The sequence below is a fragment of the Chelonia mydas genome, chromosome 9, assembly GCF_015237465.2.
Source record: "Chelonia mydas isolate rCheMyd1 chromosome 9, rCheMyd1.pri.v2, whole genome shotgun sequence".
Lineage (NCBI taxonomy): Eukaryota > Metazoa > Chordata > Testudines > Cheloniidae > Chelonia > Chelonia mydas.
This window is the reverse complement of record NC_057855.1, coordinates 55,294,209-55,315,109: the sequence shown is the minus strand read 5'-3', so window position 1 is coordinate 55,315,109 and position 20,901 is coordinate 55,294,209. Positions and strand designations below refer to the sequence as shown.

The 20,901-nt window shown below is 47.6% G+C and overlaps 1 protein-coding gene across 1 annotated transcript in view; it reads left to right on the top strand.

The window, feature by feature from the left end:
* Positions 1 to 20,396, top strand: part of AGXT (alanine--glyoxylate and serine--pyruvate aminotransferase) — a 29,297-nt gene extending 8,901 nt beyond the window's left edge. The window contains exons 5-11 of the mRNA XM_037908859.2: positions 4,196 to 4,266; positions 11,841 to 11,925; positions 12,943 to 13,038; positions 13,699 to 13,768; positions 14,536 to 14,631; positions 15,089 to 15,217; positions 19,199 to 20,396. Of these exons, the coding sequence (XP_037764787.1) occupies positions 4,196 to 4,266; positions 11,841 to 11,925; positions 12,943 to 13,038; positions 13,699 to 13,768; positions 14,536 to 14,631; positions 15,089 to 15,217; positions 19,199 to 19,306 (655 nt within the window). The 3' untranslated portion in view covers positions 19,307 to 20,396. The remainder of the gene's footprint in view (positions 1 to 4,195; positions 4,267 to 11,840; positions 11,926 to 12,942; positions 13,039 to 13,698; positions 13,769 to 14,535; positions 14,632 to 15,088; positions 15,218 to 19,198) is intronic.
* Positions 20,397 to 20,901: the final 505 nt, after the last annotated feature.

Genomic DNA, 20,901 nt, shown 5'->3' with positions numbered 1-20,901 from the left:
GGACAGACTGTCTGGACCATGGACGCACCACAGGAAGGCAGGGATGTCGGGGTGTGCTGGGAAACTCAAAACAATCACTACACTTACTAACAATGCCCAATGAGCATCATGCTCTCTAGAAACCACAAAGCTCCACCACCACCAAGTTGCCACACCTGCATTTTATTCTTGTTCTAAGTCATGGGAGATCAGCAGGTGGCCCTGCGAGAGCCCAGGGAACACACATTATTGTTTGCTAAGTGCAGCAGAGAAGAGATAGGCGACAAAGCAGTAGCAAGGGGAGCAAATGTCTATCAACAGCCTCTATTCAGAGGGACTGAATGTGGGGGGCAAAGTGTCAGACAGCGCATTGGTTAGGAGAGGGTTCTGCAATCAGGCACAGCACAACAACCATCAGCCAGGTCATTGCCAGGTGCTGAATCTGGGTGTCCAAGGGTAGGATATGTTGGGGTAACATTAATGTCCCACATGGTAGAGCTGTTTGGGCTAGAGGAACAATTCCAGAGGACAAGGCTCCCAAGCTAGGGCTACGTTTCCAAGGGTAGGCTTACCCAGGCTTGGGTTAAGGTTACAATGGAGAAGACTCTCCAAACTATGCTTAGGGAACCAAAGTGTGGGGCTCCTTGAGCTGTGGGTAGGCTTTCAAAGGGTAAGACTTTGTAGGATAGGGTTGGTGTTCTAGCACTTCAAGCTTCACAGGCTAGGGTTAATGTTCCAAAGGATAGGCCGCCCTAGGTTCAGGTTAGGGTTCAAGAGGGCAGGGCTCCACGGGCTAGGGTTCTAACAGATAAGATTCCCTCAGCAAGAGTTAGGGATGCAAAGAGTAATGCTTCCTGAGTTAGGGTTCAGGTTCCAGAGGGTAGGGCTCTCCAGGCTAGGGTTTGGGTTCCAGAGGGTAGGGCTATGTAGGATAGGGCAGTGATTCTCAAACAGAATGCAGACCCTTGGGGTACTCAGAGGTCTTCCAAGGGGTACATCAACTCACCTAGATGTTTGCCTAGTTTTATAACAGGCTACATAAAAAGCAGTAGCGAAGTCAGTACAAACTAAAATTTCATACAGACAATGACTTGTTTATACTGCTCTATATTAGGGTTGCCAACATTCTAATCACACAAAACTGAATACCCTAGCCCCGCCCCTTTACTGAGGCCCTGCCCCCTTCTCTGCCGCTCACTACATTCCCCCTCCCTCGGTGGCTCGCTCTCCCCCATCCTCATTCACTTTCACTGGGCTGGGGCAGGGGGTTGAGGTGCAGGAGGGGGTGATGGCTCTAACTGAGGGTGCGGGCTCCAGGGTGGGGCTAGAAATGATGGGGCTGGGGATGAGGGGTTTGGGGTGCAGGAGGCGGCTCCAGGCTGGGGGCTGGGGCCGAGGGATTCAGAGTGCAGGAGGGGGCTGTGGATTGAGGCAGGAGGTGGGGGGGCAGGAGGGGGTACAGACGCTGGGCTGGGGGTGTGGGCTCTGGGGTGGCGCTGGGGATGAGGGGTTTGGAGTTCAGGAGGAGGCTGCAGGCTTGGGGGGCTCGGGGCTGGGGTAGGGGTTTGGGGCTCAGGGCCAAGGGGCTCCGCGCCCTGCTCTCGCCCGCAGGCACCACCACCCCAGCTCCCGTTGGCCATGGTTCCCAGCCAATGGGAGTGTGGCGCTGGTGCTCAGGGCAGGGCAGTGCACGGAGCCCCATGGCCCTCCCACCTAGGAGCTGGACAAGCTGGCCACTTCCGGGGTGCAGCGCGGTGCCAGGACAGGTGGGACTAGCCTGTCTTAGCCCTGCAGCACCGCTGACCAGACTTTTAATGGCCCGGTCAGCATTCCGGTTGAAAACTGGACACCTGGCAACCCTACTCTATATACTATATGTAAGCGGGGGAATGGTCCAGCTATTGTGGGGAACTTTCCCGGCTTATACAATACCCCGGTGAAATGGGCTAGTGAAAGGATCTGAGTTCTCGCTCCCACTTCCTTTTACCAAGAGGCCTGCCTGACCTCGAGGGCTCCCCTTCCTCCCTCCTGTGTGGCAAAGTCCTTGTAACCCCAACAAGGGTAGGCCCAGAACTCTTGGGGGGCTCAACCCCCAAGCTTGTCATGGTCACTTAGGGCAGGGACTAGGGTGTCCCCACTCCAGGGTGCTCTCTCCGCACCGGACACTTCCCTGACTCACTGATCATTGCATATAATTCAAGCAAACACAATTTATTAAACAGAAATAAATTTTTTTTAAAAAAAGGAAAAAATGGGAAAGGTTAAAGGAAAATACATCACCCCGCTCTGTGGTATGGGGACACCACAACCAGCCATCTCTGGAGGGTAAGGGCAGTTCAGTCTGTTTCTCACATGTCCCAGGCCTCCTGCCCAGGCTCTGGATGTGCTGCAGGGATGCTGAGGGTCAGACACTTGCTCTGGCGGAGGGCACGCACCCTCAGGCTGTAGGTGGCAGAACCCTTCTTCCCAGCATCAGCTCTCCCACCCCCTGTCAGGGTTATGATCCCCCTCCCAGTACCACCTGGAAGACCTCTTGGCTGGGGGGGGCATCTCCCTGCACTGGGCCTGCTGCCCAGTGTCCCCCTTGCTCTCCCCAGCTGCTCACCGCATCCGGCTCCAGACTGCTCCAGCCCCAGCTCCAGCTTCACTCAGCCTCAGCACTGCTGCTGCTCTGCCTCCTGCCCCCTGGGCTGCTTTTCTGGCCCCTCTGGCTCTGGTTGCTGCACTTCTCCACCCAGCACAGGTCTGCTCTCTGGGCTGCTTCTGTGGCTCTGCTCCCATCACTGACCTGCTCCCTGGGCTGCTGCTTCTGATCATTGAGAAGGTCCTCAAGGAAACCATTTTAAAGCTCTTGGAGGAGAGGAAGGTGATCAGAAACAGTCAACATGGATTCACTAAGGGCAAGTCATGCCTGACCAACCTGCTGGTCTTCTATGATGAGATAACTGGTTCTCTGGATATGGGGAAAGCGGTGGATGTGATATATCTTGACTTTAGCAAAGCTTTTGTTATGGTCTCCCACAGTATTCTTGACAGTAAGTTAAAAAAGTATGGATTGGATGAATGGACTATAAGGTGGATAGAAAGTTGGCTAGCTCACTGGGCAGTGATCAACGGCTTGATATCTATTTGGCAGCTGGTATCAAGCAGAGTGCCCCAATGGTCAGTCCTTGGGCTGGTTTTGTTTCATAGAATATCAGGGTTAAAAGGAAACTCAGGAGGTCATCAAGTTCAACCCCCTGCTCAAAGCAGGACCAATCCCCAATTTTTGCCCCAGATCTCTAAATGGCCCCCTCAAGGATTGAGCTCACAACCCTGGGTTTAGCAGGCCAATGCTCAAACCACTGAGCTATCCCTCCTCCCACATCTTTATTAATGATCTGGATGATGGGATAGGTTGCACCCTCAGCAAGTTCATGGATGACACTAAGCTGTGGGGAGAGGTAGATACGCTGGAGGGTAGGCATAGGGTCCAGAGTGATCTAGGCAAATTCCCATTGACCCTTCCCCTTATTTTTAGTACTGGGAGCTAGCCAACCAAAAAAACTCCACTGAGTTTTAGTAAGGGACTAACAGTCCACTTACATATACACTGAAATGTAAGTACAATATTTATATTTCAATTAATTTAGTTGATAATTAAATGGTAAAATGAGGCAGTAGCAATGTTTCAGTACTAGTGTGCTGTGACACTTTTGTATTTTTATGTCTGATTTTGTAAGCAAGTAGTTTTTAAGTGAGGTGAAACTTGGGGATATGCAAAACAAATCAGACTCCAGAAAGGTATAGTCTGGAAAGGTTGAGAGCCACTGGACTAAGGTTAGGGTTCAAGAAGGTAGGGGGCTCAGGTTAGGGTTCCAAGCCCCTCCTAGGCAGCTATTGCAGACTCAGATCCTCTATGGATCAGGTGCCCAGAGGGGTACTGAATACTCATCGAACAGTGGGGTATAATAGCATTCCCAGGTAAGACAAAATTGCATGTTTCTCTTTCACCACTGTCCATGGGCAAAGTAATGGGCAGGTTAGTGACCCTGCTAGAGCTGTTGCAGTGGTGCTTAACACATTTCAGGAGGGTCCTGGGAAATCCAGGACTCTGGAAAACTATTGTCTGATCAGAGAAATGATAAGAACCAGAATGAATGAGAAGCTTTCAGACACCAAGACAAACAGGTTGATGTTTGCTAAGTAATGTCTGCTCTTCCTTTCCCTTTGCTAGATATAAGTGCTTACTACTGGTGGACTCTGTGGCATCATTAGGTGGAGCTCCCATCCTCATGGACCAACAGGGTAAGGAGCAAAGAACTCATCTTCTTAACTAGAGTATTCACCAGCCCCATAAAATAAACAAGAAAGAATGTATGTGTGGATAGAAAGGCCCTCTCTACAGGGGAGGCTGGGGAAATGGTAACTGTGATTGTCTTAAAAACCAGAGCTCCTGGGCCATTCCAGATGGTGGTGGGGGGAAGATTACCAGAGGGTTCATCCTGAACCATATTCTCTAGAGTGATTTCTGTTGGGAGAAACTGGGCCTAGGGTAGTGATGAGATTTTCCACTGCAGGCATTCCCCAAGCTATGGTTAAGCTTTCAGAGGGTAGTGCTGCCTATGCTAGGGTTAGGGAGTCCAAGGGTAGGACATGTCAGGGTAACATTAATGTCCCACATGGTAGGGCTATCTGGCTAGAGGAATGATTCCAGAGGACAAGGCTCCCAAACTAGGGCTATGTTTCCATGGGTAGGCTTACCCAGGCTTGTGTTAAGGTTACAATGGAGAAGACTCTCCAAACTACGCTTAGGGAACCAAAGTGTGGGGCTCCTTGAGCTGTGGGTAGGCTTTCAAAGGGTAAGACTCTGCAGGATAGGGTTGGTATACATAGAATCATACAATCATAGAATATCAGGGTTGGAAGGGACCTCAGGAGGTCATCTAGTCCAACCCCCTGCTGTTGGGGTTACAAGGACTTTGCCACACAGGAGGGAGGAAGGGGAGCCCTCGAGGTCAGGCAGGCCTCTTGGTAAAAGGAAGTGGGAGCGAGAACTCAGATCCTTTCACTAGCCCATTTCACCGGGGTATTGTATAAGCCGGGAAAGTTCCCCACAATAGCTGGACCATTCCCCTGCTGCTTCTCTGCCTCCTGCTCTCTGGGCTGCTTCTGTGGCTCTGCTCCCATCACTGACCTGCTACCTGGGCTGCTGCTTCTGATCATTGAGAAGGTCCTCAAGGAAACCATTTTAAAGCTCTTGCCCTGTCTTTCCTGAACAGTTTATATCCACCCATGACAGTACTCCAGTCATGTGAGTTATCCCACCAAGTCTCTGTTATTCCAATCACATCATAATTCCTTGACTGTGCCAGGACTTCCAGTTCTCCCTGCTTGTTTCCCAGGCTTCTTGCATTTGTGTATAGGCACTTGAGATAACTTGCTGTTTGTCCTGCTTTCTTAGTATGAGGCAGGAGCCCTCCCCTTTCGCGTTCTCCTGCTCGTGCTTCCTCCTGGTATCCCACGTCCCCACTTATCTCAGGGCTTTGATCTCCTTCCTCCGGTGAACCTAGTTTAAAGCCCTCCTCAGTAGGTTAGCCAGCCTGCTTGTGAAAATGCTCTTCCCTCTCTTCGTTAGGTGGAGCCCCTCTCTGCCTAGCACTCCTCCTTCTTGCAACACCATCCCATGGTCAAAAAATCCAAAGCCTTCTCTCCGACACCACCTGCATAGCCATTCGTTGACTTCCACGATTCGACGGTCTCTACCCAGGCCTTTTCCTTCTATGGGGAGGATGGACGAAAACACCACTTGCGCCTCAAACTGCTTTATCCTTCTTCCCAGAGCCACATATTCTGAAGTGATCCGCTCAAGGTCATTCTTGGCAGTATCATTGGTGCCCACGTGGAGAAGCAGGAAGGGGTAGCGATCCGAGGGCTTGATGAGTCTCGGCAGTCTCTCCGTCACATCGTGAATCCTAGCTCCTGGCAAGCAGTAGACTTCTTGGTTTTCCTGGTCAGGGCGGCAGATAGATGACTCAGTCCCCCTGAGGAGAGAATCTCTGACCACCACCGCCCGCCTCCTCCTCTTCGGACTGGTGGTCGTGGAACCCCCATCCCTAGGACAGTGCATCTCATGCCTTCCAATCAGCGGAGTCTCCTTCTGTTCCCTTCCCTCAGATGTATCATCTAGTCCACTCTCCGCATTAGTACCTGTGGAGAGAACATGAAAACAGTTGCTTACCTGTATCTGTGCTGCTGGTACATGGACGCTCCCCTTTCTTCTTCTGGAGGTCACATGCTGCCAAATTTCTTCACCGTCCTCCTGTCCCCGCTGCGCAGCCTGCTCTGAATCTTCAGAACTTTGTGTCCATAGAAGCATAGCCTGATGTCTGTCCAGGAAATCTTCAGTTTCTCTTATGCAACGCAGGGTCGATACTTCTTTCTCCAGACCTTGAACCTTCTCTTCCAATATGGGGGAGACCAGCTTGCACTTTATACAGACAAAGTTGCTTCTGTCCTGTGGAAGAAAGACAAACATGGCACATCCAGTGCAGGTCACAATAGCTGAACGCTCCCCATCCATATTACCTTCCTTCTACGAGCTTCCTCAGGAGTTGTAGTAACTACTCAAAGAAGTCGGCAAGATGTAAGCCTCAGTGGGCTCTCCCCGGGCGAACTCCCAGGCAAACTCCCTCTGTTAGCCTCTCTGCTGTTTGCCACTCAGCTGGTTCACAGCTGACTGGCTTTTTATAACAGTCAGGCCCACTCAAAGCTCACCTGGAAGAAAGCACTCCCAATTCACACTTTTCAAACAAACAACCAATCAAGCACACGGTCAAACTGTCCCCACAACAGACACTCAGATACTCAGCAACATAGCCTCCTTAATGTAGCCCTTAGCGTACCTCCTTTCAGACAGATCCCAGGCAAACTCCCTCTGTTAGCCTCTCTGCTGTTTGCCGCCACTTCGGGCTGCACAGGCTAGGGTTAACATTCCAAAGGGTAGGGCTCCCTGGCCTAGGGTTCAGGTTCAGAGGGTAGGGCTCTCTGGCCTAGGGTTCGGGTTCAGAGGGTAGGGCTCTCCAGCCTAGAGTTCAGGTTCCAGAGGGTAGGGCTCTCCGGCCCAGGGTTCGGGATCCAGAGGGTGGGGCTGTAACTGCATTTCCTGTTCAGAAGAACATAATAGTGTCCATACTGGGTTGGACAAGTGGTCCATCTAGCCCAGTATCCTGTCTTCTGACAGTGGCCAATGCCAGGTGCTTCCAAGGGAATGAACAGAACAGAGCAATTTAACGAGTGATCTACCCCCTCTTGCCCTGTCACAGCCTCTGGCAGTCAGAGGCTTAGGGATACCCATTGCATAGGGTTGTGTCCTGACCATCTCGGCTAGTAGCCATAGATTGACCTATCCTGCATGACTTTATCTAATTCTTTTTTAAATCCACTTATACTTTGGCCTTCACAACATCCCCTGACAATGAGTTCCACAGGTTGGCTTTGTGATGTATGAAGAAGTACTTCCTTATGTTTGTTTTATATCCGCTGCCTATTAATTTTATTGGATTACCCCTGGTTCCTGTGTCATGTCAATGGGTAAATAACACTTCCCTATTCATTTTTCCACATCATTTATGATTTTATAAACCTCTACCAGATCCCTCCCTCTTCCGCCCCCTCCCCCCGATGTCTCTTTTCTAAACTAAACAGTCCCTGACTTTTTAATCTCTCCTCATATGGAAGCTGTTCCATATCCCTAGTCATTTTGTTGCCCGTCTCTGCACCTTTTCCAATTCTAATATATCTTTTTAGCAATGGGGAGACCAGCTCTGCACTCAGTATTCAAGATGTGGGTGTACTGTAGATTAATATAGGGGCATTATGGTATTTTCTGTCTTATTGTCTCTCTCTTTCCTAATAGTTCCTAACATTCGGTTAGCTTTTTTGACTGCTGTTTCACATTGAGCAGTTGTTTTTAGAGAACTATCCACGATGACTCTAAGGTCTTTCTCTAGAGTATGTATGGTTGGGATTATGTTTTCTAATGTGCATTACTTTATATTTATCAACATTGAATTTCATTTACCCAGTCACCCAGTTTTGTGAAATCCCTTTGTAACTGTTCACAGTCAGCTTTGGACTTAACTATATTGAGTAATTTTGTGTCATCTGCAAATGTTGCCACCTCACTGTTTACCCCTTTTTCCAAATCATTTATGAATATGTTGAACAGCCCTGGTCTCAGTACAGACCTTTGGGGAGCCCCATGATTTACCTCTCTCCATTGTGAGAGAAATTCCTCCCAAAACTGGAGAAAATGTAGTCAGGACTGTAAATCCTCATAGTTTGTGTTCACAAAGAGCCTTAACTCTGACCCATAGCCCTCTCCTCAATGGACCTATGATTAGTTTGTCATGTCACTATGGCTCACTAGGGATACTATCTTCTGGTGCAGTTTCTATTCACTTTCAGGAGTAGTTTGAGCCAGATCACAGGGTGACTAAGAGGCACTAATGGGATATTAAAACCACTCTATCCTTAGGGTGATGGATAATGAGTTGAGAATAGTGAATTGTGCATTATGCAGATTGGCTTGGCTGGCTGGCAATGGAATGGTTGTTCTAAGGTAACGTATGCGCAGTGTGAGATGAGATGTCCTGGTGTATTGCAGTCAGTGGTTGAAGTTCAAGAGGGTGTGTGTTGGAGCTGCTGGCCCATATGTAATGAGACATGAGGCATTTTTGAGGAAATGATAGGGTGCAGACAGGGCCGGATTAACTCAGAGGATTTAGGGGGCTGCAACCCAGGGCCTTGGGCTAAAGGAGGCCCCGCAAAAATAAATCCACAATTATATACATGAAAAAAAAAATATATCTATATAAATGTATGATCTATGGTTTGGGATAGAACAAATCTATTTTACCAATATATCTTATTAAAACAACTTCCTGATCATAATTATCATACGATAAAATCAAATCATGTGCCATTTCTTATCGCTTGGATCTGTGTGCCTGTGCAGGGGTTTTATAAAAATGTCGGATAATGGTACACCAAGAAAATATGATAGCAGAGCTCAAAAGAGGAAAGCGCAGAAGTTAAAAACGATTCGTGAGGAACAGTTGTTAAACAAAATACAAAATTGACAGGCTATTTCAATAAACCACCAACAAATGCACCAGATATTAGCGATTTGGAAAATAAGTCAACAAGTATCACAAATCCTCACAAGCGAACGACAGCAGCCACAGCAGACAGTCCAGACACAGTCAGTCAGCCAGTTTTGGATGAGAGTGAAATAGCTGCATGTGATGAAGGTAAAAACTCAGCTAACTTTGTCCCATACAGCACTGATGCAGCACGCTGGGGCCCAATAAATGAAACAGTGTGATCTTATTGGATCACAAAAGGGCCAACACTATGTCAAAACAAAAATTGTGATTTTACAGCATCTGAAAAACAATACAAACATTAGAAATGGTGTTTATCAAAAACCCTCTTCACACGTACTCTTCAAAATGGGGAATCTGTACCTCATGAGTGGCTTCTTTATTCTCCATCAACAGGGTCTGTTTTTTGTTTTATGTGTCGATTGAAGATTCATCCTCTCATACAAGGGCATTTAGTGGTTGTGGCTTTAATGCCTGGAGACACGATGCAGTTTGTGTTGTTTAGCATGAGAGCAACATTTGTCACAGAAATACAATGCTTACCAGGATTTCTTGGACACAAGCCAAAGGGCAAATTGACTCGGAACTGGAAAAACAGTTTCAAACTGACCATGCTTATTGGAAAGAGGTTCTCAGATGGGTTGTTGCAGTTGTTAAGTTTCTGGCGGAGTGTGGGCTTTCTTTCAAAGGAGACAATGAAATTGTTGGATCCCCCAATAATGGGAATTACTTGGGCACCTTGGAATTATTGAGTCAGTTTGATCCTTTTCTAAATGAACATATAAAAAAATATGGGAATGCTGATAAAGGAAGGCCTTCAGACCTTTCTTCAACGATTTGTGAGGAATTTATAACTTTAATGGGACAAAGGGTGCTTTTAGAAATAGTCAGTCAGTTGCAGATTGCAAAGAACTTTTCAATTATTGTAGATTCCACTCCTGACATATCTCACGTAGATCAACGTACGTTCATTGTCTGCAGTGTGTCGCAAGAGGGGCAGATTCAAGAGTGTTTTCTTAAATTTCTTGCAATAACAAGTCATACTGGAGAATCACTTTGTAATTCAGTTTTGACAGTTTTGCAGAAGGTGGACATTGACATAGCAAATTGCAGAGGTCAGTGTTATGACAATGCTAGTAACATGTCAGGGGCATACAGAGGTCTGCAATCACGAATTTGGGAGATAAACCCTTTAGTAGAATGGGTACCTTGTGCAGCTCACACTCTCATTTTAGTTGGGTTAGGAGCGTAAACAGCTGCTTGGAGGCAAACATGTTTTTTTCCTTTGTCCAGTCACTTTTTAATTTCTGCTCGAAATCAACCACTCGCTGGCAAATTGTTGCTGCAGGATTAGAGCCAAATGACAATAAGCAAATCGAGATGCTGAAAGCTCTTTCAGATACAAGGTGGTCCACACATTCCCAGGCTACAAAAGCACTACGACTGAATTATGAAAATATTCAGGAATCTCTCCAAAAACTAGTTGATGATCCAAATCAGAACCCAAATATGTGCAATGATGCTCGATCACTGGTCATGAAAATGGACAAGCTGGAAATTGTTTTTCTTTGCAACCTCTGGAACACAGTTCTGCAGAGATTTCAAGCAACAAGCACTGCACTTCAGGCTGTTTACCTTGACTTGCCTAATGCTGTAAAGTTGGTGGGCTCTTTAAAGGATTTTGTGGCTGGTCTACGAGTTCAGTTTGACAGCTTTGAAACTACCACTAAACAAATGACACCTCGAGTTTCTCAACAGTATAAATCAGAAAAGCACTGTGAGCTGAAGTGTAAAAATCAACAGTGTGAGTCTGGGGAGCCAGACTGTAAGTTGTCAGGCCTAGAGAAATTTGGTGTGGAGGTTTTCAACGTTGTTATTGATAAACCTGTTGCAGAGCTGCATCGCAGGTATGAGGCATACAAAGAGATATGCGGCTACTTCGGATTTATGAACAATCTTCCTCTACTTTCTGCATCAGAACAACATGATTCAGCTGTTAAACTACAAAACAAATATAGTACCAACTTACAAGAGGATTTTGCAGATGAAGTGGTTCAATTTAGGGAGTTCACAAAACACGAGAAAAACAAAACAATAAAGACGCTACTTTTCGTCTGCAGTCTGTGTTTCTCAATGTAGACATTGCCTTATGGATTTTTTTGACACTGCCAGTAATTAACACTGGAGGAGAATGATCGTTTTCAAAACTGGCGCTAATAAAAAACAAGCTGATGAAACTGAATAATTTGACTCTAATGTCAATAGAGTATGACTTGCTTAGTCAACTAGATTTTAGTGACATCATCAAGGATTTCTCAGCTCTGAAGACCAGAAAGAAATATAACAGCTGTTCTAAGGTAAGAAGTAGGCTATTTTGAATTAACTTAACTATATTCTACATGTTTTAAGACTGAAATGTAACCACAGAATGGCTTTATGTTAATTAAAAGGCAGGTTTAGTACAGCGTTAATAGCTTCAATGCCATAATTGTGATCCTTTTGTTTTAAATTAGGAAAAAGACTCGTATACAGGGCCCCACAAAATCTAATAGCCCCGGGCCCACAGGAGAGTTAATCCAGCCCTGAGTGCAGAACTGGACTCCTAATGGAAAGCTAGTTGCTAGTCAGGACTGGAAGGATGGTGTTGCTGCCTTTCCTCCACAATCAATCTTAAATGGCTGGGTTTCTAACACACTACTTTTCCATTTAACACAGGTATTGACATCTTGTACTCGGGATCTCAAAAAGTCTTGAATGCTCCCCCTGGCAGTGCCCCTATCTCCTTCAGTGAGCGAGCCAGGTGAGGACAACGCTGCCATCCCTGTGGATTGTGAAACACATTGGTGAAAGCACAGGGCCAGGTAGAGGTGCTCATGTACACAACACTAGGGCAGGCTAAGCAGCAGGTGACTCAGGTCCGCAGATGTGTAGAAGCACCTACACAGGTTGAACAATGTCCCTGAAAGAGGGAAAAGGTGGCCCACATGCAACCCTCTGTTACACATGGGCAAGTCTAGCCCAAGGTGTTCAAGCACCCAGAAATATCCCCGCTCCCAGTGACTGAGACCATTGATTCCTAGGTGTACAGCTGGGTGATCGCTCAGCCCTCAAGCAGCAGGGCTATCACTCCTGAGGGCAGTGCCACTGGAATCTAAGGGACCCCTCCCATGAGTCCGCGCTGCGCTGTGGGAGGAAGGGTGGCAAGCTCGGGCCCTAGTTCATATGCAGAGGGGAGTAAAAGCAACGGCTGCCCAGGCCTGACAAGTTCCAGTTAAGCCTGAGGTGCAGGCATTACCCCTGAAGCCCTGGCCTCTCAGAGCCTCCCCAGCACACAGGAGCCCTCTGCACCCACAGCCAGTTCAAGCTGCAGGAAGCCAGGCACTGTCACTATCTCATTGGGTTGGTTCTGACTGGTGCAGTGGCTGCCTTCTCCCCCATGGGGCACTCAGTGGGATGCCTTTCCACCTCACCATTATCTAATCTGTTGTATTGATTTCGGTCCCAGCAGTTCCTCTGTCAGTGTCACGTCTGAGTGCCACCCAAGCAACCCTTCTCTTCCCTAGTCAGTGGAAGTAAGCTCAACTAGTTAACAATAACCACACCTACCTCGTATCTAGCACTTCCCTTGGCTGATCTCAAAGTGCCTTACAGGAGGGCAGTATCATTATCCCCATTTTACAGGTGGGGAAAATGAGGCACAGAGGGGCCAGGAGTGTGTCTGTGTGGTGCATGTAGTGGGAAAACTAAGTAAAGGTTCTGGCTGGAGGGAGGAGCTCCTAGGATCGTTTACTCAGCTTTGTCATATCCATGTTGTCAGGAAGAAGATTTTCAGCAGGAGGACGAAGCCACCTTCCTTCTTCCTGGACATGGGCTGGCTGGCCAATTACTGGGGCTGTGACGACAAGCCAAGAATGTGAGGGGCGAGCTTTGGGGTGTCCAGGAAGCAGCTCTCTGACCAGGGATTTAACACACCACGACCTGAGTTCAGATGGACTTTCATCCAAATCACAAAGCATTTCCACTTCAGTCCAGATTGAAATCCCACCCAAATCACATCTGAACCCAGCACTCACCCCAGCCCCATACTTGACATCCATTCAGACCTCACAACATACCTACTTCTCATCTAAACTTCAACCTGACCCCAAGCCCTTGTGTCCACCCTCACCCTAACGCTGAGCTAATCCTCATTCTTCCCCCAAAACTAATTAATGCCCCACCCCTCTCTTCTCACTAGAAGAGGAGAGGTGAATCAGAGAATACAGTAATTCTCACATAGCACCAACTTACAGCATCCTGCTATCCACATCCTTGTGTCAGCAGATCCAGTGCTCCTGCTTAGTCTTCATGAAGTTCCAATCTCTGATGTCAGTGTAGTAACCTCATTCATTTCCTTTTCCCCTGCTATGGTGGGATAGAAAGAGGAGGTCAGGCTGAAGTATGGTTTTGGTGGCTTAGCCTCCAGGATTTGTCTAGGGTTCAGTATTGATTGTAATGTATTGATATGATCCAATAATGTATTTAGTCATTGTGGTCATGAGCCCTTCTCCAGCATGTCGCATGTATATTACAGATACCATCATACTGCACCGATCAATAGCTTCTTCAGCCTGAGGGAGGGCTTGGCAATCCTTGCAGAACAGGTGAGCAATGGCAGGAGACACTCGGGCCAGGCAGGATGGAGAAAGGCAAAGAGAAGGAACATTAGTGGGAAAACGAGACTGGGACTATCATCACCGAGCTGGTTGCTGGGATTGCTATTTAGAAATGTAGTTGAAGACAACACTGCTATTTTTAAAAGTATTTAGGTGCTTAAAGATGCAAACAGAGGCCAGGTGGGATTTTCAAATGGAGCTAGATGCCTGTCTGCCTCTGTAGGCACCTAAATGCCTTTAAAAATCTGTGCTTGGTGCTTATGGAAGAAACCAGTTGGACAGCCCTGGAGATTGAAGTCTTTTATTTAACCACTGTATGGGCAGCTGCCACGCAAACATCAAAGCGTTTGCCTAGACCCTGACCAGGAGGGATCTCCTGGAGAGGCAATAGGCCAGTCCAGTCTCCACTGCCATTCAGTCCTGGCCTCTTGCTGAGCCTGCCAGGCAGGAGGCCAATCTTGGAGGAGCTGCTTTTTGTGGTGGAGACACTGCCGAGGACTGGGCTCGGTTTGTGTGACCATCGAGCAGCCATCAAGGGGTAACAAATTGTGGTCGTTCCAAACCTGGACTAGATGGGAACTGGTGCTTGGGAGGTGAGCAGTCCCATAAAGGATCACCTGAGCCTTCTTCTCCCCATCAAGATGAAACGTTAAATCAACCTATCTGACCCGGGATTTGTGTCTGCCTGTTACATGCCTGGCCCTGGGACAGTAACCTCCTAGCTAATGGCTCTGCTCTTCTCCCCATTGGCCCAGGGGCTGGAGAACTCCTGGAAGCTTCACAAGGAGAACAGTCTCTACCTGTGTGCAGGGCTACAGCAGCTGGGTCTCCAACTCTTTGTGAAGGAACAGGTAGGACTTGGGCTGATATTACTGGACACTGTATAGACCTGCTGGATCTCACTGGTGTTGGTAGAGTGACACTGTGGACGAAGTGTCATCCGGCTGGGCTATAGAGAAAGAGAGAGTTAAGGGGATAGTTTGGGACAGATGAAGTCAGATCCTCGGCTCATGTAAATCAGTGTAGCTCCACTGACTTTGGCAGAGTTATGCTGACTGCCAACAGTTGGGGATCTCGCCCAGCTCTGAATTTCTCAGGAGGTTTCACACGCTGGGAGATTCCCAGCCAACCAAGGATGGAAAAGCAGGATCTTCCCCATAGAAAGGAATCTTTGTTCCAGACGGCAAGGTTTGCGGCAAGGTTTGCAGCAAGGTGCAGAAGGAATAGGGAGGAGGGGGAAGAGGACTGTTTGCACACGCCCAGAGGAGACCTCCTGCGTGGATCTGACACCATGTCTCTGTTTTTCAGGAGGTGCGGCTCCCTACAATCACCACCTTTGTCCTGCCTGAGGGATATGACTGGAAGGAGATTACAGCGTTTATTATGAATAAACATGCAATAGAGATCTCAGGGGGCCTGGGACCATCGGCGGGGAAGGTAGGTACAAGCTGCCAACCAGGGTTGAACTCTGCAAGTCTCTGTGGCTAGTCAGGTACTTTGTGAACAGGGACCGCTAACAGGGAGTTTTGAGAGGGAGTTCTCCAGGTGAAGGAGGAGCAAATACTGGACCCTTGGGGTAAGTGGCTGTCTGTAGTGTGTTTGGGGGTTACTTGCTGTGTGCTGAACTTGTGTTTGTCTGTCTGTCTGTCTGTTTGTTTGTTTGTTTGTTTGAAGGACCGTGTGCTATGGGGCCAGCAGTTGGAAGCTGTGAGCTTCTAAACAAGGTTTGAAATCTCGAAGCCTCTGTTAATTGGCTGAGCCTTAGTCAGGGGCGGGGCTATCAAGAAGGCCAGGGCTTTATAAAGCAGTGAGCAAGCGACCAAGGACTGCTAACAGGGAGTTTCGAGAGGAAGTTTGGAAAGGGGACAAAGTACACTTGCCATTCTTTAAAACCTTTAAACTAAACTATAATCAAAACTAACCTATAATCAGAACTTCTTGATTTAAATAAAAACCCTGTCATTAACCTTGGTAGCTGTAGGAGAAAATGCAGGCAGAAGCCCAGCAGCAGAATGGGGACTATCCTGTTTATTGCACTAAGTGTAGCATGTATGATTACCTGCCCTGTGGGCGAGTGGCATATATGTGCATTTGGTGCAAGGAGCTCCTGGCCCTCAGAGACCGTGTATGGGCTTTGGAGGCCAGGGTGGTGGAACTGGAGGAGCTAAGGGAGGCAGAGAGGTATGCTGATGAGGCTTTCTGGGACACTGTAGATTTGTCCCACCTCCGGTCAGACAGCCCCTGCACTGTTAAGGAGGATGAAAGGCCCAGAGAAGGAGAGCAGTCAACGGGAACAGAGGGAAACCTTCCCATAGTTACAGGTTTCAGAGTAGCAGCCATGTTAGTCTGTATTCGCAAAAACAAAAGGAGTACTTGTGGCACCTTAGAGACTAACCAATTTATTTGAGCATAAGCTTTCGTGAGCTACAGCTCACTTCGTCAGATGCATCCGATGAAGTGAGCTGTAGCTCACAAAAGCTTATGCTCAAATAAATTGGTTAGTCTCTAAGGTGCCACAAGTACTCCTTCCCATAGTTGGGACCCTCCTTCCAGATGATGTTGGGGTATCCTCTCGCACTGAGGTTACCTCTCCGGGGGAGGGAACTCTAGTCATTAGGAAAAGGCAGGTGTTAGTAATGGGAGATTTGATCATTAGAAACATAGAGAGCTGGGTTTGTGATGACCGGGAGAACTGTATGGTGACTTGCCTGCCTGGTGCGAAGGTTGCAGATCTCTCGAGGCATCTAGATAGACTTATGTGTAGTGCTGGGGAGGAGCCTTCCCTAAGGAATGCAGCCCAAGACTGATAAACCACTGCCTCAGGGCTTCATGCATTGAGATCCAGCCACAAGCAAACTTGGAGAAAAAGCTCTTGAGATAAGGCCTGGCATGCTGTGTTCTTACAGCCACTTGCGAAATAAGCAGTGACTATTGGGAACCTGTAGCAGGGTTTACCACCCTTCTGTAGCCAACCACAGTGATACAGATGAGTCCTGCCTCCGTTTCCCTCATGGGTCCCCAGGGCTGGCCAAGTTGCTCTTCTCCACCTTCCTGCTGTTGCTTCCTACTCCCCTTTCTCAACTGATGCCTGGGTCTCTATAGAGGTCAGATGCCCTCTATCAGGCAACTAACTAGACACAGGTGAACTTGGACCCATTTCCTTTTAAAGGGGCCAGTCGTTCTGTGAGGGAATTCTAACAAAGAAGTCTGTTTAATTAGGGGGTGCAATAACAAACAACCTCCTCCCCCCCGCAACACACAACACTATTTGTGTGGTAGAAGGTGTAGCATTTGTAGGTCTTTCCAAGAGAGAATGGAATTGCTTGTAGACAAATTTGCATAAGCAAATTTCAGAGGAGAGGAAAAGCTAGCCTTTGTTCTTTCCATGTTTTCCTTGTTTGTGTTAATGAATGCAAATTAAAAGAGGATACCTAAGACAGAGCTGCATTGAAGAGTCTTTTTCCATAGGCTTGTTACTAACCATTCATTACCCTAAACTGGAAGAGACTAGGGAAAATGAAAAAGTTCAAATGCAATCATTTATTAGAGGAGAGGGAAGTTTCAATAACAGCATGATATTTATGCTGGCTTTAGGTCTAGTGCTTTGAGCACTTTTTCCAAGACTCAGTAGAGAGTATACCTTGTTCTGGGTTGGGCATAACACTTGTGAGAAGCTTACAGACTTACAGGGATGAGTTTAAAAGCAAAGCTATTCTTGCAAGGCCTTGGCTAGGAGAACCTAGGTTGACCACTGATTCCTTATTTTAAGAGCTATTCCTTATTGAGGCACGATCCAACTCCTACTGAAGTCAATAGAAAGACTCCCATTGCTTTCAATTGGAATTGGATCAACCCATGTCAATATATGAGGTACTTTTCTCCAGTAACAGCCATGTTAGTCTGTATTCGCAAAAAGAAAAGGAGTACTTGTGGCACCTTAGAGACTAACCAATTTATTTGGGCATAAGCGTTCTGCGGAAAAGGACCTAGGGGTTACGGTGGACAAGAAGCTGGATATGAGTCAGCAGTGTGCCCTTGTTGCCAAGAAGGCCAATGGCATTTTGGGATGTATAAGTAGGGGCATAGCGAGCAGATCGAGGGACGTGATCGTTCCCCTCTATTCGACATTGGTGAGGCCTCATCTGGAGTACTGTGTCCAGTTTTGGGCCCCACACTACAAGAAGGACGTGGATAAATTGGAGAGAGTCCAGCGAAGGGCAACAAAAATGATTAGGGGTCTGGAACACATGACTTATGAGGAGAGGCTGAGGGAACTAGGATTGTTTAGTCTGCGGAAGAGAAGAATGAGGGGGGATTTGATAGCTGCTTTCAACTACCTGAGAGGTGGTTCCAGAGAGGATGGTTCTAGACTATTCTCAGTGGTAGAAGAGGACAGGACAAGGAGTAATGGTCTCAAGTTGCAGTGGGGGAGGTTTAGGTTGGATATTAGGAAAAACTTTTTCACTAAGAGGGTGGTGAAACACTGGAATGCGTTACCTAGGGAGGTGGTAGAATCTCCTTCCTTGGAAGTTTTTAAGGTCAGGCTTGACATAGCCTTGGCTGGGATGATTTGATTGGGGATTGGTCCTGCTTTGAGCAGGGGGTTGGACTAGATGACCTCCTGAGGTCCCTTCCAACCCTGATATTCTATGATTCTATGATTCTATGAAGCTTTCGTGATGCATCCGATGAAGTGAGCTGTAGCTCACGAAAGCTTACGCTCAAATAAATTGGTTAGTCTCTAAGGTGCCACAAGTACTCCTTTTCTTTTTTCTCCAGTAGTCATAAGGAATAGTATAACATGATACAAAGGGATGAATAAAGCATTGGGAGGGGTGGCCCCTTACAAATAAGCTTTGTTTTAGTGTTTCATATCATGTAATTTATTATCTCTAACTGTAGGTGGTCACCCTAGTTGCAACTCAGCCACAAATTTGCTCCCTAGTATATTTTACCTTTGGCATACTGGCCAGCAGAACTAAAGCAGGTGCCACCAAAGAAGCTGAAGATTTCTTGTGTTTTCATTTTACTTGTATTTGCTTCAATTAATGATAACAAAAACAATTACATCTATGTGGTCTGATTCCCCCACTGCCGTGCACCTTCTACCGCGTACACTACTGCAGCGTGGCTGTGCCGGGAGCTTGACACCATTCTGATCTGCTACCTTTTTACACCTCCTTTGCATTCACTTTGCCCAGGCATAAGTGACAGTACATGGTGCAGGGCACTGGAGAATCTGGCCTATTATATGGTATGTGTGTAGGAAGTCACTGGTATGGTTCTCACCTCCCCCATGAGCCTTGCATCTCCTGCAGTCATGCAATCCGACATGTCACTGGGCTGATCCTGGAGAACCAATTTGATCTCATTAATATTTACTACTCTCTATTGAGTTTCCTTTTCTCTCAATTTCAGGTTCTTCGAATAGGACTCATGGGCTATAACTCCACCAAATTCAATGCGGACCGAGTCCTGCATGCCCTGAAAGATGCCCTCCAGCACTGCCACAAGCACAAGCTGTGAGCTGCTCCTAGTGCAGCTGCAGACACAAGTACAAAGAGATCATTTCAGGCCTTGCTGATGCCACTGTCTTCTCCCAAACTCAAGCAGGAGGCTGAAGTGGGGCCACTGCTCTCATTTCCCTCATGTCTGTTGTACCCGATGAAATATTGGTGAGCGCCAGACCAGCTGCAGCACCCTATGGGGGAAAAATGAACCATGCCATACCCAGGGAGCCATGCTCAATTGAGAATTGATTATTAGCAGTGTCAGGTGGATCTGCACATAGATATTCAGAGTTTTTGCTTTATTGATGAATGACCAAGATGTGATCAGGGTAGTGTGGAACTGACAGTGCAAGAGCGGGGAGGTGACTGGGCGGGGGAGAGAGGGGGTAAGGGCAGATGAGATGTATGAGGAGAGGGATAAAGTGTTCCAACTTGTTGCCAGCTGCAGAACTCCAGATCTGCTTGGGCTGCCATCTTACCCAAAGCAGGAGTTTGAGAGAGGCAGCATGCTACAGAATCAACCTACACCCCCTCTCAGGACTTTATCTGGCAGCATTCAGGTGAAGGATGAGGAAAAAGGGATGGGGAGGACTTGAGAGTACAGTGGAACCTGAACCTGCATCAGTTAGAGTGCTGCTGGACACCCTGGTGCTCCTGCCTAGCAGCAACAGCAAGGCCAGAGAGGCAAGCACCGAGCTAAAGTTAAGTCCTGGTCTCCTCAGCAGGCCCATTCTCTTCCTGTGCTCTCCCCCTTTCACACCCTGCCCTCTTTTAAGACAGCAGGCATGTGCTGAGTGCCAAGGGCTGGACTGGTGCATCCATGCCCTCTGTGCTGCTCTGTTCACACCTGCCCTCCAGCACAACAGCTTCATGCTCCCTGCGGCACACTGACTTGCAGGCCCCTGGATTCCTGGGATCAAGGCTTCCTATTCCTCCTCCTTCTTGCCCTCTGCCATGTTGGTCCTTTCAGCATGAGCACAGCAGCCTGGAGGGGCTCATGATCCTGCTGACAGTAGTCCCACAAACAGGAAACTACATCATCAAAGCAGATATTACAACCAATCAGGGACTTGGAAGCTCCCTTCAACAGCCAAGCTCTACTGGCACACCCATGCAAAAAACGTATGCTATATACATGTGTAAATTCACTGATGCACAGGGCATGACCCCGGAATAGATCATACTGGATTAATAAACAGTGACATATGGCACAGCACAGATTGTGTGTGACTCTAATTTGCTACAGAACACCATTCTTCCTCTAGCAGACCACACAGTACAAGTGATCGGCAATACTAAGAGTAATTCCACAGAGCATGGCTTACCCTGCACTGACTGGAGCTCAGTTATGCAGCCATGTGGTAGTAGTGTACTTGAGTGTGTCAGATACAGAGAACTGTATCTTGTGTCAATTCATCTAGCAATTCAAAGGCAGAGGACTGAAAAGGGTCTATGCGCCATGGGTAGCCCCATCACCTCTCCTGTTCTGGTGACACTCAGGTGTCAACACCCAGCCTCCACCACTAGATTATTTCAGCTCTGTCCCAATTGCTCTTTTCCCCATTTGTGCACTGTGAAGCCAATGGATATTGGGTTCCCAGAACATCTGCT